The 22,610-nt window shown below is 38.4% G+C and overlaps 1 protein-coding gene across 1 annotated transcript in view; it reads right to left on the reverse strand.

Annotated features, from left to right (window-relative positions):
* The window catches only part of IL23R (interleukin 23 receptor), a 72,253-nt gene that overhangs the window by 11,810 nt on the left and 37,833 nt on the right, over nt 1-22,610 (reverse strand). The window contains exons 6-8 of the mRNA XM_006075560.4: nt 21,112-21,257; nt 14,616-14,772; nt 398-487 (exon numbers count right to left, since the gene is read on the reverse strand). Coding sequence (XP_006075622.1) covers nt 398-487; nt 14,616-14,772; nt 21,112-21,257 — 393 coding nt within the window. The remainder of the gene's footprint in view (nt 1-397; nt 488-14,615; nt 14,773-21,111; nt 21,258-22,610) is intronic.

Genomic DNA, 22,610 nt, shown 5'->3' on the forward strand with positions numbered 1-22,610 from the left:
TCCTCAATGTCTCTGAGTTCCAGTTTTCCCATCTGTAAAATAGACTCATAACACTTACCTCAAGAAGTTATTTTGAAGATTGAAAAAGATGAAGTACATGAAACTTTTAGCACAAGGTAAACACTTAAATAATGATATTTTTTAGGAAGAATTTTTGAGGTCTTGAGCCCCAGCACCAATTGAAATGAGCATGTTTTTAACCCAGAGCAAAAGCCGGCAGAATCTACTTAAAACACTCCTTAAAATCATAAGCAGATTTTTGTTGGTTATTTACCTGTGTAAATCATGTGGCATATCTTACTATCAAGAACTTATGCCTAACATGATTTTTCAGTATGGAGCATTCAAATGAATGATTGCTAAGACTACTCAACAAACCTAAGCAGTATTTTCTTACCAGAAGTAAGGTGTTTTTTAAAGATGGAAGCAATTAGAAGTCCAGAATTCTGAGTATCATGTTGGAATGATTTCATTGTGACCTGAGGAACTTAAACAACAAAAAAAATAGTGTAAGCTTTTCATTCTTTGCACTCAGGTTACCCAGTTTCCTAAGAGAGTTTTTTTTACTTGTTTGGAGATGAATAAAGTAAACCACTAACTTTAATAGACTGCAAAGATGGAGTAAAAGCCTTCTAGTATGTGTGTCTTTTCTTCTTTTTATTAAATTGGATAAATCCCAAAGGAGGAAACATACAAAGGACGATACCTGGAGTTTGTAAGACTTCAAGATGTGTCCACTAATTTCATGAGACTTCTAGGCAACAAATAGCTTTATTTCACAAGGAGCTTTATTTTATTCACTGAGCCAGAAGAAAATGCACAACCGATCTCTACTTGATTCCTTCCAATAGGTGATGCAATAAGGTTTAGGTTTCCTTAAGCGCCTCCAAGATGTGACACTTTTGCCTTTGCATAATCTTCAAGATGCTGTTGGCGAACAGCATCTTGGCTCCATATAGGAAGCCCAGTTTTGATTAGCAGACACTTTGAAGTTATAACATAAGGGTGGAATGCCATTAATGACTTCCCTCTGCTCCTTCCCCGCTGGCAAGGATCCTGGCCAGCCCTGTCTACTCATAAAGGCTCTCAGAACACTGCTAATGAAAGCTTCTGACCAGGGTGGGGTCATCTAGCTTCCTTGATAGCTAACTCATTTTCAGTCTGAACTCAAGAGTCCTGGAGCTTTCTCACCCACCTCCTCCCTCCTGATAATTAAAAGCTTCCAGAGGTGATTTCAAGGACACGATTCTCCCAGTTGATGGAAGATGTTCCTGAAAGTGGTTCTAAGCTCTGGATCCCCAATAGGGCCGCAAACCCTGTGTATTCAGTCATTCTGATTTTAGTGTTCAAAGTCTTCTTTTAAAAGAATTACAGTGGTGGTCAGGGAGAGATCATAACTTGAGATGTCCTTAACTGCTACAGGGATATTACAGGCTTTTATAACAAGCTATGTGGCTGGGGCAACTCTTTTTGACAAAAATATCACAGAGTTCCAATAAAAGAGGTCCCTATGGGTCTTTGGAAATAATTATAAAAGGTTGATCTGGTTGCAAACACAGGCTCAACTGAAGAGGAGTTTTCTAAGAACCATGGGTAGGGAATTTTAGGACATGAAAACATCAGAAAAGCCAAAAGTTCTTTCTTGTGTTTTTATCTCGCTTCTCCACAGCAAGAGGGAAATGTTTCACTCTGAACTGCGCATGCTGCATGCTCAGTCGCTTCCGTAGTGTCTGACTCTGTGCGACCCTGTGGACTTGTAGTCCACCAGGCTCCTGTGTCCATGGGATTCTCCAGGCAAGAATACTGGAGTAGATTGACGTGTCCTCCTCCAGGTGATCTTCCCAACCCAGGGATCGAACTATCGTCTTTTATGTCTCCTGCATCGGCAGGTGGGTTCTTTACCACTAGTGCCACTTGGGAAGCCCTACTCTGAATTGTGACAAATCAGAAACTCTTTCTGGCTCCTTGGTGCTTCTGTAAATCTCTTTTTTCCCCTGAGTGTGTGGTTCCATCACCAGTGGCCAACAGCCAAGATTATTCATCTAATTTTAACAAAAATATTACATTAAAATGTAATACAGGTTTATAGCATATGTTGCTGGATTATTTTGTTCTCACTTTTATTATTTTTGAATTAGCATTTTATTTAAAAATAATATACAACATTTCTAGCTTTTAAACACAGGTTAATATAATTCTGTTGCATAAACTACAGGTGGCTATTTGGCAATGAAACATCAGTTATTAATTTGCATCACATAAAAATAATTTTCATATCAGACTAGGGCTTTATTAGCCCTAATAGAGAAGAAACATTATCTTCCTTTAGAGTCTTCTGTTATCATAATTTCAAATTGACCAGGTTAGAGTAATGAAGCCATTTAAAAAATGTGCTTAATTGTGAGAAGGTAATTTCATAAAGAATCATGTATCTGAAGTAAGACAATTTATAAGCAAAAAGGTCAGAGAAGAGATCAAGTCAATGATAAATTTTTAAGCATGGGACTAAAATGAAGCCATGTAGACTATATATTCTTCACAGCATACTGCCACCAAGTGGCTAGGTCATTTCTTTTAAAATCACACATAATATTTTTCATTATAAAAGCAATAACTGTAAAAAGAGAAAATAATTTTAAAAGAAAAATAAAAGAAAAGGGAAAAAAAAAGCCCTAACCCTTAATCCAGCTTCCATGACTAAAAACATTGTTTATATCAACTCTGATGATCAGTGTATTGCCTAAAACGCTAGAAAAAAATCTCACAGTATTTTTGTTATTTGTTTAATGTCTGTGGTATTGTCTGTAAAGAGACAATTCTGTCTCTGCAGGAGAATATTAAATTATGCTTATTACTCTCACAGCACATATTTGAGTATACTCAGAAACCCCAAATCATCTCTAATTTGGCAAAAATTTTTATATAATTTATACACACTGACATTGGACACTAGAGTTAGTCTTAACAGAAGGGAACATGTTTATAGGGAGTTGAGAATTTTTTTTAAAAAAGATGTAGTTTCTTATTCTTGGACAAAACTGGAAGCAAAACTGCATTCTTTGGCCTGCTGAATACCAGCTTAATTTAATCAGATCTACTCAAAAGGAATTAACTTTTGCAATAATGTATTCCATCTGTGTCTTACGGATAATGTCAAATCAGTCTCCTCAGCCTTTTCCTCCACGTCTACCATGGGGCAAAATGTGTTTTGTTATTCTTTTAAAGTGATGATTTATTGAGTACTAATTACGTTCCAGATAATGCACTAGACTTTACATGCTTTCTCTCATTTAATCCTTACAACAACCCAATCAGGTAGATAATACTGTTGTTCTCATTTAAAGATGAAGCAACAAAGGCATAATAAGGATCAATGACATGTCCAAAGTCACCTAGGCAGAGATCCAAGAGTAAAAATTCCTACCTGGCTTCTGGCATGTGATTTATGCTGGTCGCTGGCCCCATTAATTAACAATCTCACCTTCTATCAGGATGGCTGCAGGTGGGGCAGCTCAGCCAGCCCAGCAAGCAGAGCTCCCTGCTGAGACTTAGCCATTGTCCCTGGGGGCTGGCCAGTGTGTTAGAGCTGCCTGGCCTTGTAGGGCTCAGGACCCACCTCAATGGCCTATGTTTGGACTAACCCACTGAGCACTGATTCTTAGACTCTTCCAGCCTAGAGTTATTTTCTTCTGAACACCAACTATTTTATACAAGCTACGGTGGCTCAGAAAGTAAAGAATCTGCCTGCAATGCAGGAGACCCAGGCTCAATTCCTGCGTCAGGAAGATCCCCTGGAGAAGGGAATGGCCTCCAGCATTCTTGCCTAGAAAATTCCATGGACTGGGGAGCCTGGAGGCCTACAGTCTACATGGTTGCAAAGAGTCAGACACGACTGAACAAGTAACACACACACATGCTAACTACAGGATGCTTGAAAAACATAGAAGTGTATGAAAAAGAAAATACAATTTTGTATCTGTTCAAAAACTAGAAACAATCATTTTTTTTATATTTGTTAACAGTCTTTGGTGTACGTCTATGCCCTAGTGGAGACTATGCTCTTTACTAAATGTTGTGTCAGGGTTTTTTTATTCAATACTACATCATGAACATTTAAAAGTTTTATTAAAACTTGTTCACAGTCATCATAGTACTGGCAATTAAATATTTCATCATGTTTGTACTGTGTTTATTCTATCACTCTCCTATTGAGAAACTGTATAGCTTGGTGATTTCAAATAACAGCTTTGAATTTAGATGAAACTGTTCAAATCTTTGCCAACAAAGGCCCGTCTAGTCAAGGCTATGGTTTTTCCTGTAGTCATGTATGGATGTGAGAGTTGGACTGTGAAGAAGGCTGAGTGCCAAAGAATTGATGCTTTTGAACTGTGGTGTTGGAGAAGACTCTTAAGAGTCCCTTGGACTGCAAGATCCAACCAGTCCATTCTGAAGGAGATCAGCCCTGGGATTTCTTTGGAAGGAATGATGCTAAAGCTGAAACTCCAATACTTTGGCCACCTCATTCGAAGAGTTGACTCATTGGAAAAGACTCTGATGCTGGGAGGGATTGGGGGCGGGAGGAGAAGGGGACGACAGAGGATGAGATGGCTGGATGGCATCACTGACTCGATGGACCTGAGTCTGGGTGAACTCTGGGAGTTGGTGATGGACAGGGAGGCCTGGCGTGCTGCATTTCATGGGGTCGCAAAGAGTCAGACACGACTGAGCGACTGAATTGACTGACTGACTGACTGTTCATATCCTGGCTCCATCACCTGGAGTTGCATGGCCCTGGGCAAATTACTTAACTGCTTTGTGACTCTGTTTCTTCATTTGTCAAATTGGATAATAATAATAATGCTTCATTGTGAGGTTTGATAAGATAGTTCATACAAAGTGCTTAGTACCATGGCTTATACAAATTAAAAGCTTAGTAAGCATTAGCTATTGCTATTATTGGACTTTTAGATTGTTTCCAAATTCTTATTTTATAATTAGCTTTTAAATAAATTTTATGCATCAGACTTCTTTTCATTTCTCTACTTATTTCCTAAGGCTAGATTTCTATAAGTGGAATTGTTAGGCCAAAGGGCATAGATATTTTTAAGACACCTTTATTTTTGTCCTTGCCAGTCTTGGTGTTAGAGCCACACTAACCAAGACCTGCATCTTAGAGCTTTGACCAGAGCTGACACAGGGCCCTTTCTAGACCTTTCCTTCTGAAGTTTCTAGGTATTTTAGAAAGAGAAGGCATGTGTTTTTCAAGTTAGTGAAGGTTTTTTTCCCGTCTTGTCTGTCTTAAAACATAAGCATCTCCTTTTGATTTATTTCTTTTTATTCTCCTTATTCTAATAATCTCAACTGTTTCACAGCATTTACATGCTATCTTCCTAGGCCAGTTTAGTTTTATGGTTGGAATTCAACATTATTTGGGCCAAGGGTAAAGATCTGACTATAGTCCATGTCAGATGGCAAAGCAAAAGACAGCAGAACTATCAAATAGTCACCAGAAGCCCTGGGCAGAGAAAAGGATATGTCAGAATAAACTCTTTACCACGCCTTGAAAAACAAGTCGAACAATGAATCATTTCATGAGTTACCATGTCATCCTCGTATATTAAGGACAGGAGGTCCTGCCTAGACATATTCAAGGGATTATTGTCATGCTTATATTCCTTACAGTTGAGGGAGAAGAAAGTAAGAAATCTGGGTATGGCAGTCATATCACTAAATAGAAAGAATAAGAGAAGGAAAAGGTAAAAAAAAATGGCAACCACCTAGACATTTTCTTGAGTGACATGGATCTCACAGAGGTGAGGATCTGATATCAAAGTGTAGCAAACTCTAGGCACAAGCATGGGCAGCTTCCAATTTTACCTAGTGGTTCAGGATTCTTCAAAGGTGCAGCCTGGCTATCAAGCCCAGCATGTATCTGTTCCTTAGTCTGAACAGTCTAGTGGACATTTGCCATTTTTCAGTTGCCCAGCTGCAGGACCTACTTCTTTGTGGGCAACCTAGAGGAGGTAGGAGGCAGGTAGGGTTTCCTACTGTGGTAGCCTCAGTGGAGCAGAGAAACCCTCTCCCTACCCCATCCCACCCGCTCCCCAGCCAGCAAGTAGCTACAAGCAGATGACCTAAGCCTCACTCATCAGATGCCCTTCTCCCGCACTCACACGTGGCTCCAGGAAATCCCTTAGAATCCGATACAGATGCAGCAGCTATATCCAGAGTCTGGTGACAGCAGCACCGGTGGAGTGTCTGGGGCTCAGGGAAGCAGGGGCAGGGAGCACAGTGCCAGGTGCGGAAGCCTCACAAGAGTCTTCCCCGGCTGAGATTTTGGCTGGGCTTCTGGCTGCCCCCATCCCTTGGATCCTATCTGTGACCATTTTACCAGCCTTTCTACTACTTTCCAGCGGTCGTTCCAATAATTAATTCCTTTTCTGCTTCAGAAAACCAGATTTTATTTCTTTTGCTTACACCCAATCACAATGAAAAATTCTGGAGTGGGTAAACATTGCAATTTTTGGTAGTGGGTGGTTAGGTGAGGAGACATGGTAGGACAAATATTGACCCCACAAAGATGTCCATGCTCCAATCCCTGGAATTTGTGGATAGATTACTTTATATGGCAAAAGGGATTTGAGATGGGGAGATTATCCTATTTTCAGAAGTGAAATTTCAAGGGTCTTTATAAGGAGACAGGAGGGTCCGAGTCCGAGAAAGAGATTGGTAGATGCTATGCCAAACGGGGCTGCAAGCCAAGAAATGCAGACAGCCTCTAGAATCTGGAAAATGCACCGAAACTGACTCTGAGAGCCTTCAGAAGGAGCATAGTCCTGCCAATACCTTGGTTTTGGTGCAGTGATGCTTATTTTGGATTACTCACCTTCAAAACTACTAGAAAACACATTTGTATTGTTTTAAGTTACTGAATTTATTCTAACTTCTAATAGAAGTGATAGGACACTAACACAGGAGAGTATGACTTCCTCATGGAGAAGCATAATCTTTATTCTCTATTATTTGATTGTAGACCTCAGAGAGATTGTGAAACTCTTATGAATTGTTCTTTATTCTACAAAACCCTGGTGGTTTACTAGGGACAGGATCCAAAGATGATTAAATAAATCCAGATGAAGGATCTAAAAATCATCAGTATTTCAAAAAACCCCACTCCAGTACTTTTGCCTGGAAAATCCCATGGACGGAGGAGCCTGGTAGGCTGCAGTCCATGGGGTCGCTAGAGTTGGACACGACTGAGCGACTTCACTTTCACTTTTCACTTTCATGCATTGGAGAAGGAAATGGCAACCCACTCCAGTGTTCTTGCCTGGAGAATCCCAGGGATGGGGGAGCCTGGTGGGCTGCCGTCTATGGGATCGCACAGAGTTGGACACGACTGAAGCAACTTAGCAGCAGCATACATGTTTAACCCAGTTTAGTAACCACAAACCTACAAATTTATAATCCATCTTAATATGAATGAATCAGAAATCTCTTAATTACAAATAACAGAATTTTTGTGAAGTACACTCTGTGTGCCACTTCTAATTTGCATTATATTTATTATCACCTATATTTGGTTCCATTGGTATAACATTTGTTTTTTCTTTTTGAGCCACTAAAATCCTGAAAAATTAATGAGAATCTTTGAGTCACTGGTAATACAACCAATGGTATTTTGTGAGAACAAAGTACAATGTAGTTTAATATCTTGCTTATACTTGCCTTCCTCTGGAGAACCTCCAAAAAACAAACAAACAAAAAAAGACTGATTTCTCTGGGAATCTTTTCTACTGCAAGTTGTAATTCAAGCAAGTTAATTAGTCATTGTGAAATGTAACTGCCCTTCCCTCAGGCCCCTAACTTGTCATTAAAGGGATTAGAGGGCCTGTACCTTTTCTTCATTACAAAAGGATCTGTATTACAACACAACTGAAAAACATTCCTGCCGAGAAGTGCTCTTCTCACATTTTTTCACATCAGTAGGAGTGAAATTAGGAAATTCATGTTCAGATTTTCAGTGTTGGTTTTCTGTGCCAACAAACTATCTTTTCCCTTTTGGTGCTATTTCTGCACTGCTTAATGACTCCTGGAATTGTTGCAGTGACTATCCAGGTTGGTGGTCTAGAAGCTCCAGTTTCAGCAGCCCCTGGAAGTTTTCAGTGCCTCTGCTGAAACCTCATATCCAGAGGCAGAGAGGGTGTAGGCCGAGGGGGTGATTTGGAACGTGATGGTTCACTGGAGCCATGGTCCTGCATCCTATACTTCTTGAGATCCTGGGGGTGCTCAGGGACTGAGGAAGTGGTGGGCAGGAGGAAAAGGAGGCAGAGGTAGAACCATAATACTAGAGAGAATGGCCTGAGATTCTCATGTACCCACCCTTTTTTGCCCCCCAAAACCATGTTACTAAGGCAATGGCTTGGGCAATCAGTTCTGACCCTTTTTGTCCACACACTTCTCCCTCTTAAAGGGTGTGTCCAACCTTCAGAACACTGGTTTTTACACTGCAGAAATACCACTTGATAGATGCTGAGGAATTGTATTTTTAACTGGTACCCAAGCATTTCTAATGCAGATGATGATCCTCTGAGAAGCACTGCTTTCAAGACATTTTACTGAACCAAGTTCCAGCTGGAAAAACACACTGTGAATTTCCCTATGGTGCCTTGTCTCAGGCAAGCTCACCTTTTCCACCTGTACTTTGTCCTTGTCTCTGACTGCCCTATCCTATCCCAAGGTTCCTATGGATTCATTCTCATCACTTTAACACAAACCTGCTTACACATCTGGTATTCATGCCAAAGTGGAAACAGTTGATAGCATCTTATGGTTCCCTCTTCTCTCATGTATTTGCATTTCATAACAAACATTAAAAGAATTAAAAGAAGCTCCGTTGGCATATTAACTAATGTGTAGAGGAGGATTTGGTTAGGTGATCCAGAGGAGGCTGACAAGGGACCCTCTGAGGTCTCTTAGGAAGGAGACCAGCAGAACTACAGGGTGAGTGCTGGAATCCTGCAGCCTGACTCATTCCCAGGTCTACCATTGACCAGCTTTATAATGTTCAGCAAACTTCTTAACCTCCTTGAGCCTCACCCTCCTCTGTACAATTGGAATAACAGTTTTATAGGGCTGCAGTGATGAGTAAAATTCTTATCACAGTGCCCGACACATAATAAGCATCCAATAAATGTTAGCTGTATTATGTATTATCCTGAAGTCACCTGGATTCAGCCACTGAATTAGCTTCTTGTTATTATACCAGGATAGAAACATAGTAGTCTCTAATACAGGGAAATTTGTCCCATAAAGTCTGAAAGTATATTCTGAGGTTGATTTATTTTTTCTTTTTTAGTCCCCTCTTATCATTATCCATGGTTTTGCTTTCCTCAGTCTGTTACTCTGGTCAGCTGGATCCAAAATTATTAAATGGAAAATTCCAGAAATAAAGAATTCTTAAATTTTAAACTGTGCACCATTCTGAGTAGTGTGATGAAATCTTGCATTGTCCAGCTACATCCTACCCTGGATATGAATGATCCACGAATTGGGCCTGTCAGTCACTTGGTAGCCATCTTGGTTATCAAAACAACTTTTCTATATTTTGGTGCTTATCTTCAGGTGACTCTTATCTTACATAATAAGGGCCCAAAGAACAAGCATAGTGATGCTGGAAATTTGGATATGCTGAAGAGAAGCTGTAAAGTGCTTCCTTTAAGTGAAAAGATGAAAGTTCTCAACTTATTAAGGAAAGAAAAATAGTTCTACGCCAGGCTGTATGGTAAGAATAAATCTTCTCTCCTTTAAATTATGAAGAAGTAAAAAGAAATTTGTGCTAGTTTTGCTATCATACCTCAAACTGTACAAGTTACAGCTAGAGTGTGTGATGAGTGCTTAGTTAAGATGCAAAAGGCATTACATTTGCACAATAAGGTATTTTGAAATTGGGAAAGAAACTACATTCACACAATGTATATTATGTGTATATTGCTATAGCTCTATTTTATTACTAGTTATTGTTGTTAATCTCTTGCTGTGCCTGATTTAGAAATTAAACTTTATGTTTTATTTACAGGAGAAAAACATAGTATATATAAGGTTCAGCACTATCCATGGATTCAGGCCTCTACTGGGGGTCTTGGAATATATTCCCCACCCATATGTGGGGGGCTACCATGTAACGCTTTGTTTTGCATTGAAATCTAAATACTCTAAGGACGAAAAAGCGAGTACGTCATTTAACCCTTATTATAATTTGGTTATACTATAAAATGATTTCATTTGGTTTCTTTTGGAGACCAGGTTTTTAAAAGCCAAGGAAAGGCACTACCAACTCCCGGAGTTCACTCAGACTCACATCCATCGAGTCAGTGATGCCATCCAGCCATCTCATCCTCTGTCGTCCCCTTCTCCTCCTGCCCCCCATCCCTCCCAGCATCAGAATCTTTTCCAATGAGTCAACTCTTCGCATGAGGTGGCCAAAGTACTGGAGTTTCAGCTTCAGCATCATTCCTTCCAAAGAAATCCCAGGGCTGATCTCCTTCAGAATGGACTAATTGGATCTCCTTGCAGTCCAAGGGACTCTCAAGAGTCTTCTCCAATGCCACAGTGGTACACAAATAAGAATTTTAGAGCACAGAAACAGGAAATTCCTCCATGAAGGGAGGATTACTGACTGGGCTGTGTTTCTTCATACTTGATCTTAGCCAAAAGGCCAAAAAGCGATGTTTCTCCATAAACAAATAAATTACCAGGAAAGTTTGGCCCTAAACCCCACTACTAAGCAAGTTAATTAAAGTATTACAGAAACTCTTTTTATTTTTTCCATTATGAAGCAATTCAAACTTCTGTGGTGAGGTTTAATTCTTACTGCTTTGATTTATATGTTTGTTTATAATGCTGTGTGCTTTTGGTTAGACTTTTGCTTTGTCTGTCTTCTCTAGGATTAAGGAATCTTTGTCTCCTTCACTGACTGAAGTTATGCAAGTATCTAGCAAGTGCCTGATGTGCAGTATAGGATAAATAAACATTTCATGAACAACTTAAATGAATGATTGTTTTCATGGATACCTTTTTTAAAAAGCAATTGATATTAAAGATTTACTGAAAAGCAGTTTGGCAACTTGCATTAAGCATCTTAAAATATGCTCAACTCTTGATCCAATAAGACCTAAAAGCAGGAGAATTTATATACAAAGCTATTCAAAGAAGTTTATTGATAATGGAAAAATGCAATAACCTAGATATTGTTTAAATAGAGAAATGATTAAATTATATTACATCCATAAACTGAAGTGCACCCATCAAATAGGTTTTTAAACTCAACAAGGTAGATTAAGTAAGAAAATCAGGATATAAAACAGTACTTATACCACAGCACCAAACATTTAAAAAATATGTGCACAGGAAAAAACTAGTATAAAATCCATTAAAATTAAAATCCAATAAAAACTTATTTCTAGGTTGCATATTACAATAGATTTGCATTGCTTCTACAAATAGACAAAAGAGATAATTTTTCAAAATGATTTTATGCTAGCACTTTCCCTAACACATTTTTCCTGTATCTTGTTTAATGTGTCTTAGAAAGGAATTTGTACCAAGAGAATAGTTTACGGTTCCTCTTAGCTAACATGTTAGTCGTGTATAGATGCAAGTTTTCAGAGATATTTAATTTCAGCTGGCATTTTTGCCTCTTGAGTGATTATTTTTCCCTTAGGAAATAAAGACTTTAAATTTAGAATTGTAGGGTAGCTGTGATGTCCCCATTCTTTCTGTGTGTAGCTTACAACCTTTGCTTTTAAAGGAGAACATGTGTGGTTTGTGATCCTATACAGTTGTCCATTGGTATCCATGGAGGATTAGTTCCAGGATCCTCTTTGGATACCAAACTCAGAGGAAGCTTGAGTCCCTTAACTAAAATGGAGTTTGTATTTTCCCTTAACCCATGCACATCCTTCCATATACTTTAAATCACCTCTAGAGTACTTAAAATACTCAATACCATAAAATGCTATGTAAATAGTTGTAAATACAATGTAAATGCTATGGAAGTAGTTGCTGCTGTTATCAGTTGCTCAGTCGTTGGGACCCCATGGACTGCAGCATGCCAGGCTTCCCTGTCCTTCACCATCTCCCAGAGTTTACTCAAACTCATGTCCATTGAGTCCGTGATGCCATCCAACCATCTCATCCTCTGTCGTCCCCTTCTCCTCCTGCCTTCAATCTTTCCCAGCATCAGAGTCTTTTCTAAGGAGTCAGCTCTTCGCATCAGATGGTCAAAATATTGGAGCTTCAGCATCAGTCCTTCAAATGAATATTCAGGATTGATTGCCTTTAGGATATCAATGACTGTTTTGATCTCCTTGCAGTCCAAGGGACTCTCAAGAGTCTTCTCCAACACCACAGTTCAAAAGCATCAATTCTTCGGCATTCAGTCTTCTTTATGGCCCAAGTCTCACATCCATATGTGACTGCTGGAAAAACCGTAGCTTTGACTATACGGACCTTTGTTGGCAAGTTAAGGTCTCTACTTTTTAATATGCTGCCTAGGTTTTTCATTCCTTTCTTCCAAGGAAGTAGTTTCTGGTGTGAGGCAAATTGGTTTTGCTTTCCAAATTTTCTGGAATTTTTTTTCCAAATATTTTTTACCCTTCATTGGTTAAATCCGTGAATGTGGAACCCATGAATGTGAACAGCTGACTGTACTTGTAGGATATTTCTGTAAGTTGTTCCACTTCGAGGTACAATTGACCCTTAACACAAGGGTTGGGGTGCTGACCCTCCACACAGCCAGAACTCCTCATGTAATTTATAGTTGACCCTCTAAATTTTTTGTTCCACTTTATCCTGTTCTGCACTGAGTTCAATCCACAACAGATTGTGTAGTGCTATATTATTTATTGAAAAATATCTATGTATAAGTGAATCTACACAGTTCAAACCCATGTTGTTAAAGAGTCAACTGTAATTGGTTAAAGAAAGAAATCAATGAGATTGCTGAGGGCTGGTGGTAAGAAAACTTGTATTCTTTTTTAACTGCTCTTTACTCACTAGCAAGGAAACAAATCATGCTTGTTTCCTCATTTGTAAAATGATGCCAATTTCACTATTAAATTTGTCTGATGTAAAGGTCAAACACACTTATGTACACTATAATAAATGGTAAGAAAATGTTAATTATCAATTTGAATAATCTTGCTAAGCAATTCTAGATTTCATTAAAATAATTGGATTATTTACTAAATTCTGACTGTTCTAAAATGGCATCAAAAGTTCTAAGAATTTTAACAATATCAATTTAAGTTGGAATACCTTAAATACTATTAAAAACTTACTTAAAAAAAGAGAGAGAGAACTGATAACCCGTATTGCAAATGATTCCCTTAATGTGTTTCTAAGATTTTGACATAGAGGGCACCATAAGAATTTTTTATCCTTATCTTTGGCTCTATGGCTCCCTCTACTTACTTGGGGGCCATTAATATTTACAATGTATGTCAAAGTGCTTTGAAAACATAAAATAATTCCAAGATTTTATATTATGTAAGGATGACATTAACAGTGCTATGATTACAAATAAGTCCTTCAGTTCTGAAAAGAACATTTTAAATCTAGTGTGTTAGCTACCCACAGTACAGAGACATCTTCAGGATAAAGACTGGGACCACCATGGAGTATTATGACAATTACAATCGGTTCATTTTATTATTTACTTACAATTAAAAATAAAATCTTAGCCAAATAGACTTAATTTCTTAATTTAACTTTTGGGGAGGGTTGTGCTTGCAGCTTATAGGATCTTAGTTCCCCAACCAGGTGAATTTATGCCCTTGGCAATGAAAGAGCAGAGTCCTAGCCACCGGACCGACAGGGAATTCCCTGGCTAAGCTTTTACAGAATAACGTTTAAATGACTAGAAAATTAACAGAATAATATTAAGAGCAGGAAAATATCTAAAAATAAACAATTGCTCAGCTACGTTATACTGAGAAGAGAATTAAAAAATCTCATGTTGAAGTGTTTTAATTTTTTATGTTTACTTTGCATATAGTAAGTAATCAATCTTTATTGAGTAATTTTGTGTCTCCTAAGGAGAATATATGTTATCAGAATGGCCTAAATAGTGTACTGTAACTCTTACTAAACTCTTTTTTAAAACAAGGGTTAGGGGGATTATATGCCTGACAATTACCCAGGATATTTGACAACCCCCATCCCCTCTACCTCAGATCATAGACTCAGACACTCTGGGAGCAGCCATAGTGAACATGCATACTAAACAAGCACCCCCAGCTGGTTGTTATATCTTGAAATATTTGAGAACCATTACATAAATTGTAGTCAGCCTTAACAAAATCAAAGCAAAATAACAATTTAAATGTTATCACCTGCCCTAGTCGGTTTTGGTGATGGACAGGGAAGCCTGGCATGCTGCAGTCCATGGGGGTTGCAAAGAGTTGGACACGACTGAGCGACTGAACTTAACTGACTTGCCCTAGAATAGTTTTGTCAATTTTGATAGAAATCAGGGAGAAAAAAAGAGATAAACTTAGAAGAGAGACAAAAGTCAAAAGAAAAGCCGAAGAGATTAAATATAGAAATACACTCACCTATTTCAGGAGTTTTATGAAAAAAGGGTGAACTCCAGGGCTGCCAGTACCTTTTACCTGTTTCTTGACATCTCACTTGAAATACATACGTAGCATTTGGCTGCAAGTAGAATTCTGACTGTTGCTCATATGTAAAATTGGTATCAAATTCTTTAACCTAAAATAGATGAATAACCATAGTGAAGTACCATAAAGAAATAATGCAGTAGGCTTTTAAAATAAACAATTATTAGTAGAAACATATGGGGCACATATTATGTTCCAGACCCTTTTCAACCCTGGGAAAACAGAAATATAATACTTTGTATAAAAGTCATAAATAATCAAATACATGTTATTTAACCTTAAAAGTCAAATACACATTGCTTAGTGTTTGACAACTCTCTCAAGCTTTTAAATCTCAAGAAATTCCAACATGTAATATACTCTTAATTTTGACCCAGCTGATTTTAATAGGATAGGAGGAGGGGAGACCTGATCGCTACTGTTTGAATTCAGTCCTTCTTCCTGCCCCCATCTGTCTGTCTGTCCCTGTTTCTCTGCAGTTGGGTATTTAGATCAATAATTCTTTCTGAACGATTAAATAATTTCACTTGCTAATGATGACTTATAGAAAAAAATTCCCTACAAACTAAGCTGTTAAATTGGTGCTTATTGCAGATCTATGCATTCTATAAGGATATATACGAAAACAAAACAAAACATTTAAGATTGTTGAACTGTGAAAATCCAACGGAAGATAAGCAAAAAAAAAATAGCTGAGGGATTAATTTAAAAGTCATGATTCTGGGGCACTACAACCTGCCATAAAATATAATGAAAAAGGATCCCCAGACGAGTTGGTTCAGAAGGGAGAGAGAAACCAAGGTACTTACACAGCACATTAGTGTGCTGTAATAAGTGGATCTACTGAAAAAAGTGAGGCACAATTGAAAGGTAAACATAAAAAAATTCTAGAAAAGCATTTATTTATTAACAGCAACTGGAAGAAAGCAGTGACCATGAAAGAGAAAGTTAAAACTATCACGATTAAAACACAAACACATACACACACACACACACACACACACAAAACAGGGTATTCACATCATTTAGAGATTCTTCTGTTAAAACTCACTCTTAATATGTCTTAAAACTTGCAATACATTTAAATTGTAAAAATTATATAAAGGTCTGTTTTGGGACATCATGTTCCCTGAAAGATATCATTCAGAGTTTCCATAAGCCACAGTTTTACCCATGGCTCCTGAAATTTTCTGCTCTTTTAAATTTGAGTGGAGGCTCCTGGATTCTCCTGAGATACAGGAGAGATTTTACTAGTGCCAAAAGTTTAGCTTCCATATGCACTATTCTCCTGTATGTCTCTTGCCATTATATTTGTAGATAAGTCCTCTAAGAAGAGAAATACCCTAAAGTTACAGCTAGAATTCTGAAATAGAAAGAATTTTATGGAACTGTTACAAGTTGTTTCTACTAAGAAGCAAACCAGGTAACTCTTTAGGGCCTTGCAAGCTCAAGATAGTACTTCAAAATAATACTTTCAGAGGCTAAAATAGGCATTGAGAGCGAGTTGGACCTAATTGTGTTCCTATGGAGAGGGTATGATCTCAAGTGCCAGAAATATAACTTCATTTTTATAGCAGCTAATTTCTTTTTAGAGCCTCAGTTCTCAAGGTGGGAGGCCTGGGAACTTAATCTCCATCATTTTGGGGCACTGCTTTTCTTAGGGTTACACCTAAGTTTCTGGGAGCATCCTTGGGTGAAGGAAAGAATCTCACCCTATTCAGCGTTCTATAACCTAACTGCCTCTGACTCCCAGCCTGGAGCATGGCACAGGGTGAGGGGTCCTGATCATTAAACATCTGAGTCTAAACGTTTTTTGTTCTTCCCCCTTACCCACCCATTTCCTCCTCTCTCTGCTCAGAAGCCTATTTTTTCCCATATTTATTTGTGTTCGGTCGTGCTGGGTCTTTGTTCCTGTGCGGGCTTTTCTGTCGTTGGGTGAGTGGGTGCGACTGTCCAGTTGCAGTGTGCAGGTTTCTTACTGCGGTGGCGTCTCTTGCTGCAAAGCATGGGCTCCAGGACATGTGGACTCAGTAGTTGCAGTTCCCGGGTTCTAGAGCACAGGATCAGTAGTTGTGGCACACGGGCTTAGTTGCTCTGAGGCATGTGGGATCTTCTTGGACCAGGGATTGAACCCAAGTCTCCTGCATTGGCAAGTGGATTCTTGACCACTGAGCCACCAGGGAAGCCCTTGGAGCCTTTAGCTAGTGTATGGTATGAGAGGGAAAGGGGTTGGGGATTGGGAAATCTAGTTGTGACTAATCATACGTTCTTTTTTGTTTTGGTTTTTTGAACTTTTTGTGTTGGGGTATAACTGATTAAAAGTAGTTGTGATAGTTTCAGGTGAACAGCAAAGGGACTCAGGCATGCATGTACATGTATCCATTCTCCCCCAAACTCCCCTCCGATCCAGGCTGCCACATAACATTGAGCAGGGTTCCATGTGCTATACAATAGGTACTTGTTGGCGGCAACTCACATGTTCTTACAAGTTTTCTGTCCTATAACAGCACTTACACTTTTAAAATGTGAAGGCCAAGGATTTGACCCTTTGCTATCTGCCTGTTGTTCTATTAGCCATTCCAAGAAAACAGTGGATGCTTGGTTTTGTGCAGTCTATGACTAAGAAGGGTTTTTACATTTTTTAAATGGTTGAAAGAAAGTCCAAAGAAGACTATTTCGATGATGCATGGAAATGATACAACATTCAGTGTGCATAAGTAAATTTTACTGGTATGCAACAATGTCCATTTATTTACACATTGTCTAGGCTGCTTTCATGCTATAAATACAGAGTTGAATAGCTGAGAAAGAGATCTTATGGCCTGAAAAGACTAAATTGCTTACTATTTGGCCCTTGAATAAAAAGTTTGCCAATACCCTGATCTAGCTTCATCAGAGATTTGCTGCTTTTGCTGCTAAGTTGCTTCAGTCGTGTTCGACTCTGTGCGACCCCATAGACGGCAGCCCACCATGCTCCCCCTTCCCTGGGATTCTCCAGGCAAGAACACTGGAGTGGGTTGCCATTTCCTTATCCAATGCATGAAAGTGAAAAGTGAAACTGAAGTCGCTTAGTCGTGTCTGACTCCTAGTTGACCCCACGGACTGCAGCCTACCAGGCTCCTCCGTCCATGGGATTTTCCAGGGAAGAGTACTGGAGTGGGATGCCATTGCCTTCTCCAATCAGAGACCTGAGTCACCATTAATTCCTTTACTTAAACTTATAGTCAAGATTTCCCTACTTTACTGTCACTGCCCTTGGAACCATTAAAGGCAAATAATCATATAAATAGTTGATATGTCCAAATATTATCCATATGAAGCAGACATTATAACTATCAATGTAAAAACAAAAATGATTATGGAATAGCCCTGTCTTCCAGGGGCTCACAGTTAAAAGATGAGGAAATACACATGTAAACTGAGCAAATGCTCCTGAGATAGGGCGCATAGGAGTGTGCAAGAATTGCCATTGAGAATTGTGAGCTCAAATTTTTATGCAAATTTAAGGTGTCAGGAAGACAGCTGATGAAGATAACCAAAGCAGATATTCTCCCCATGGCATCAGCCTTGCAGGTTCACCTGAAGGACTGGCTAATACCTTGTAATATGTATGCAGCTTAGCTAAAAACAGCTGAAAACACCCTCAGTGCACTGATTTTGATTTTTCAAGTGGGCATCCTTGGCTCAACCATACCTGCTATGTGGCTCTCCTGGAGGTTAAGATGAAGAATAGCAGTAACAACCAGCATTAACTATATTCCAGGTTGTGGGCTAGCTTCTCTCATCATTTGATCATCCCTACAACCATATGAAGAAGGGTATGGCAATCCACTCCAATATTCTTTCATGAGAATCCCATGGACAAAGGAGAGTGGTGGGCTTTAGTCCATAGGGTTGCAAAGAGCTGGACATGACTAAAGCGACTCAGCATGCATGCTTGCATAGCATGCACAACCATATGAGGTGGGTGTTTATCTTATTCTTCTTTTAAGTATGGCAGTAATGAGACTCAGAGAAGCTAAGGAACTTGCCCAAGGTTGTACATCTAGAAAGTGTCATAGCCAGGCTTTGAACTCTAGAGCCTGTGCACTTAGCCACAAGGCTTTCTGTGTAACTGCCCACCACTTTGAAGTAAAGAACTTCCTTCCAACAATTATCTGATGGAGAGCTGAGGTGGAAAGGCAAATCCGTAGTCCTTTGTATCTGCCTATTCTTCATGACTCTCATTTCCTGTCTCCTTACAAGGAGGTAACGATAACATTTTATGCATGATCCAGATGAAATTGATGGGTAACACATGTGGAAAACAAAGCTTCATTCTGGCTTTTACCAACTGGACTTGAGTCATCTCTGTGAGTAGTTACATTTGGAGGAATTATGGTAAAAGGGATAGGATACAGATTTTAGATTGAAACCGGTTCCTTCATTTTCCAAAAATTTTTTGTGCCCAAAGTAATGTAGGGTCTGTGAGAAGTACTTAGTTACTGTACTAACACTGTAAGCTTGGAGAACCTGGCTGAAGCTCTTTCAAGCCCTATGTCTTCATTTCTGTGATGCAGCTGAGACTACCTATCACTAAAGATTGTGACAGAGATTAAATGAGGTAACAAATATTCTTTCAGCTCCTTCATTTGCCTGCTTCTGATAAAAAGAACATTTTGAGGAGTTCAAATTTACCTCTAAGTTACCAAGTTTCACAGTGGCACATGTAACACCACCAGGGGGAGCAGAGAACAAGAGTTTCAACCAAAAAATGGTTTCTGAAAATCTATTAGGAGATACTGATACTATAGCACCTTTCTATTTCCTAAGCATTCTTATAGCTTATTACTTCCTCCTCCTTGTGCCAAAAAAGGGAATTTCATATTCTTAATATCATCCTATGACCATGACACTGCCCATGCATGTGTACTAAGTCACTTCTGTCGTGCCCTACTCTTTGTGACCCTATGGACTGGACTGTAGCCCACCAGGCTCCTCTGTCCATGGGGATTCTCAGGAAGAATACTGAAGTGGGTTGCCATGCCCTCCTCCAGGGGATCTTCCCAACCCAGGGATAGAACCCAGGTGTCTTTTTAGAGTAAAGCCTCACTCACTCAAAGTCTAAGATGAGAATTTCATTTGGGCTGTTTTCTAATTTACCTAAATTCCACATAAGCAAAAGATTGGCTGTGAATTTTTTTATTTTGCTCATCCCAGGCTTTACGCTTGGAGTTACTGTGACCACAAATGCCATAATTATTTAGTCAAGGAGTCCAGCAGGATCTTTATTTGGGTATTTATCAAGTGATGCAGAACATGGACTTGCATCTAAGTGTAATCTAAACAACTAAAATGTCACATTTCTCATTTAAATGAACAAGGGTAAATAAGCAAGTTGGCATTGGGGATTTTAGTAGTTGTTACAGTATGTGGTAAAGTTAGTATTTTAGCCTCATTTTTTTGACACTGCCTGAACATACTGCTTTCTATAGCAAAGCAAAAGATTCAGAATGATGAAGGCTTTGGAGTCATGCTAGTCATCAGAGAATAAATGTGTACCATTTCACTTAACTTCCTGAAAACTGACAAATTAATACATGACACATAACTCATACTTAAGCAAAGCCATAAACTCCATTCCCTAATTATTTTGACTAAACTAGCAGCTACAGTCCATGGGGTTGCAAAGAGTCTGACACGACTGAGCATGTGCGCGTGCGCGCGCGCACACACACACACGGCAGTTTATTTTACTTGAAAGTAATAAAATGGAATTTCTTTTCAAATACACCAAAATTGGTATTTTTTTCCTCAGATTACTGTTTCCCTATGGTTCAAAATAGTGAGCTTTTATTATAGTGTTGACAGGTGCTGCCATGTGATACGATTTTTATTAATGAACCTTGCACCTGTGCCTCTCCTAAGACACTAACTTGCTAAATTACTGCTGGTGTTTAAGGATGGTTGATTTGCCTAGACATTCACTTTTTTTTACCTTATGCTCATTTGAAACTAATATAGTAATAAATCGTACATTTTGAATTGTGCATTTCTTCATTTAAAAAGAGATACCCATAAATCTGAAGCTCTTTTTGAACAAATTTTATTTTCCTGAATGCCTGGTAAATTTCAGGATAGAATACTTACATTTATATTCATAATTACTGATATAAATTTCACCCTGAGACACTGAATTATAAGGAGCTAACTAGATGAATCCCTCCTAGTTGGACATTTGTCTATTTACTGGTTTACCAAAGGCAAGGGACCTTTTCAGGAAATTCACCTCTTTATTTGGAAGCATCATTATTAAAACTAGAGTAGTTTGAATATCACACAGTCAGATAAAAACATGTAAAACAGATCATTATACATCCACTGTGGTCATTGACTTGGCTGGCTTTTCTTTTACTCATTTACATGTAAAAGGAAAGTAAATTTAGCTTACATTCCAAGTTTGGTTTGTTGTAGCTTTGTATCTCATTTCACAGGAAACTTTTTCAATTGATGTTTGACTATCCCAGTGGATTACAGTCTTGGACACTGTAGTATTTATATCCTCAGCCCTGGAAATAATGGATGCAGAAGGTATCACTAGAAAAAAACATAAACAGAAATCCAGTAACTTAAAACTGCCTAGGAAGAAATTGGTATTTTTTCATCAATATTTAGACATTTTAAAACTCAAAGTGCTAAACAAAAAAACTCATGATCTAATTAATGATTAATGAAATTTTTCTTGTTTTCTAATTTATTATGTAGGAGAAAACTGCTGTTATTAATTAAAATTCCATTCCACCCATTCTCCATTTCTTTTAAATGGAACTTTAACAGTCTTGTCTTTCCCACCTCATGCTGCCTTATATTCCTAACTCATGAAATCTGAAGCCTGGCCTATTAACAAATGAGTATAAAAAAGACGTAAAGAAGATATCTCTTCTTTCCTGTGTATGTTTAGGGAGAAATTATGTTTTGCATCCACAATTTAGTTCAGAGAATATGATTTGGCAAAATGTTGAGTTGAGATCTTTCACAATCATATTATTATTCTTCTGTGTCATAGGTAAATTTGTACAAATATTTGCTTACTTGTTTTGTTAGCTATTAAAGTAAATCTGTACTTGAAAGTATAACTTGAACAAAGTGTCTCACAAGACTCTATGCTATGCTATGCTAAGTCACTTCAGTCGTGTCCGACTTTGTGTAACCCCATAGACTCTAAGACTTTATTAATTATTACTGTGTTGTGTGATTATGATTTTCAAAGAAAAAGAAAGTGAGTTTCTCAGTCATGTCCAACTCTTTGCGACCCATGGACTGCAGCCTGCCAGACTCCTCTGTCCATGGGTTTTCCAGGCAAGAATACTGGAGTGGGTTACCATTTTCTTTTCCAGAGGATCTTCCTGACCCAGGGATCAAACACTGCATTGCAGGCAGACTCTTTACCATCTGAGCCACAAGGGAAGGTCAAAAGGAAACTAAAAATTTCCTTTGATTTTCAAAAGGAAACGGAAATTCTAATTGTTAATCTTACTATTTTTCGTACTAGGCGTCATGGTGTACCTGGAATCTCTATATTTCTAATCTGCAAATTATTATATATTTGTTCTGTCTGAATAGAATACAATCATTGGCATTTCCCATTTCTCCTATATGCATAATAGAACAATGAAAACCTATGACTTTGTTAGATGTATTTATTTCGGGATTGGCTAAAAAGTTCATTCAGGGTTTTCTGTACGATGGTATGAACTCTTGGGCTAATCCAATATTGATTTAACAAATCGGTGTGCTTTTCGGGGCCATTATTACAACTTAATATTCTCTATGAATTCATTTCCTTTTATTCTAAGTTATAAAGTATTCTTTGGGAAAATTACTTTATTTTCAATGAATAATATTCCATAAAGTTATGTGCACAGATACATTATTTATAGAAAAACAGAA

Source organism: Bubalus bubalis, chromosome 6 (genome assembly GCF_019923935.1).
Source record: "Bubalus bubalis isolate 160015118507 breed Murrah chromosome 6, NDDB_SH_1, whole genome shotgun sequence".
Classification (NCBI taxonomy): Eukaryota; Metazoa; Chordata; class Mammalia; order Artiodactyla; family Bovidae; genus Bubalus; species Bubalus bubalis.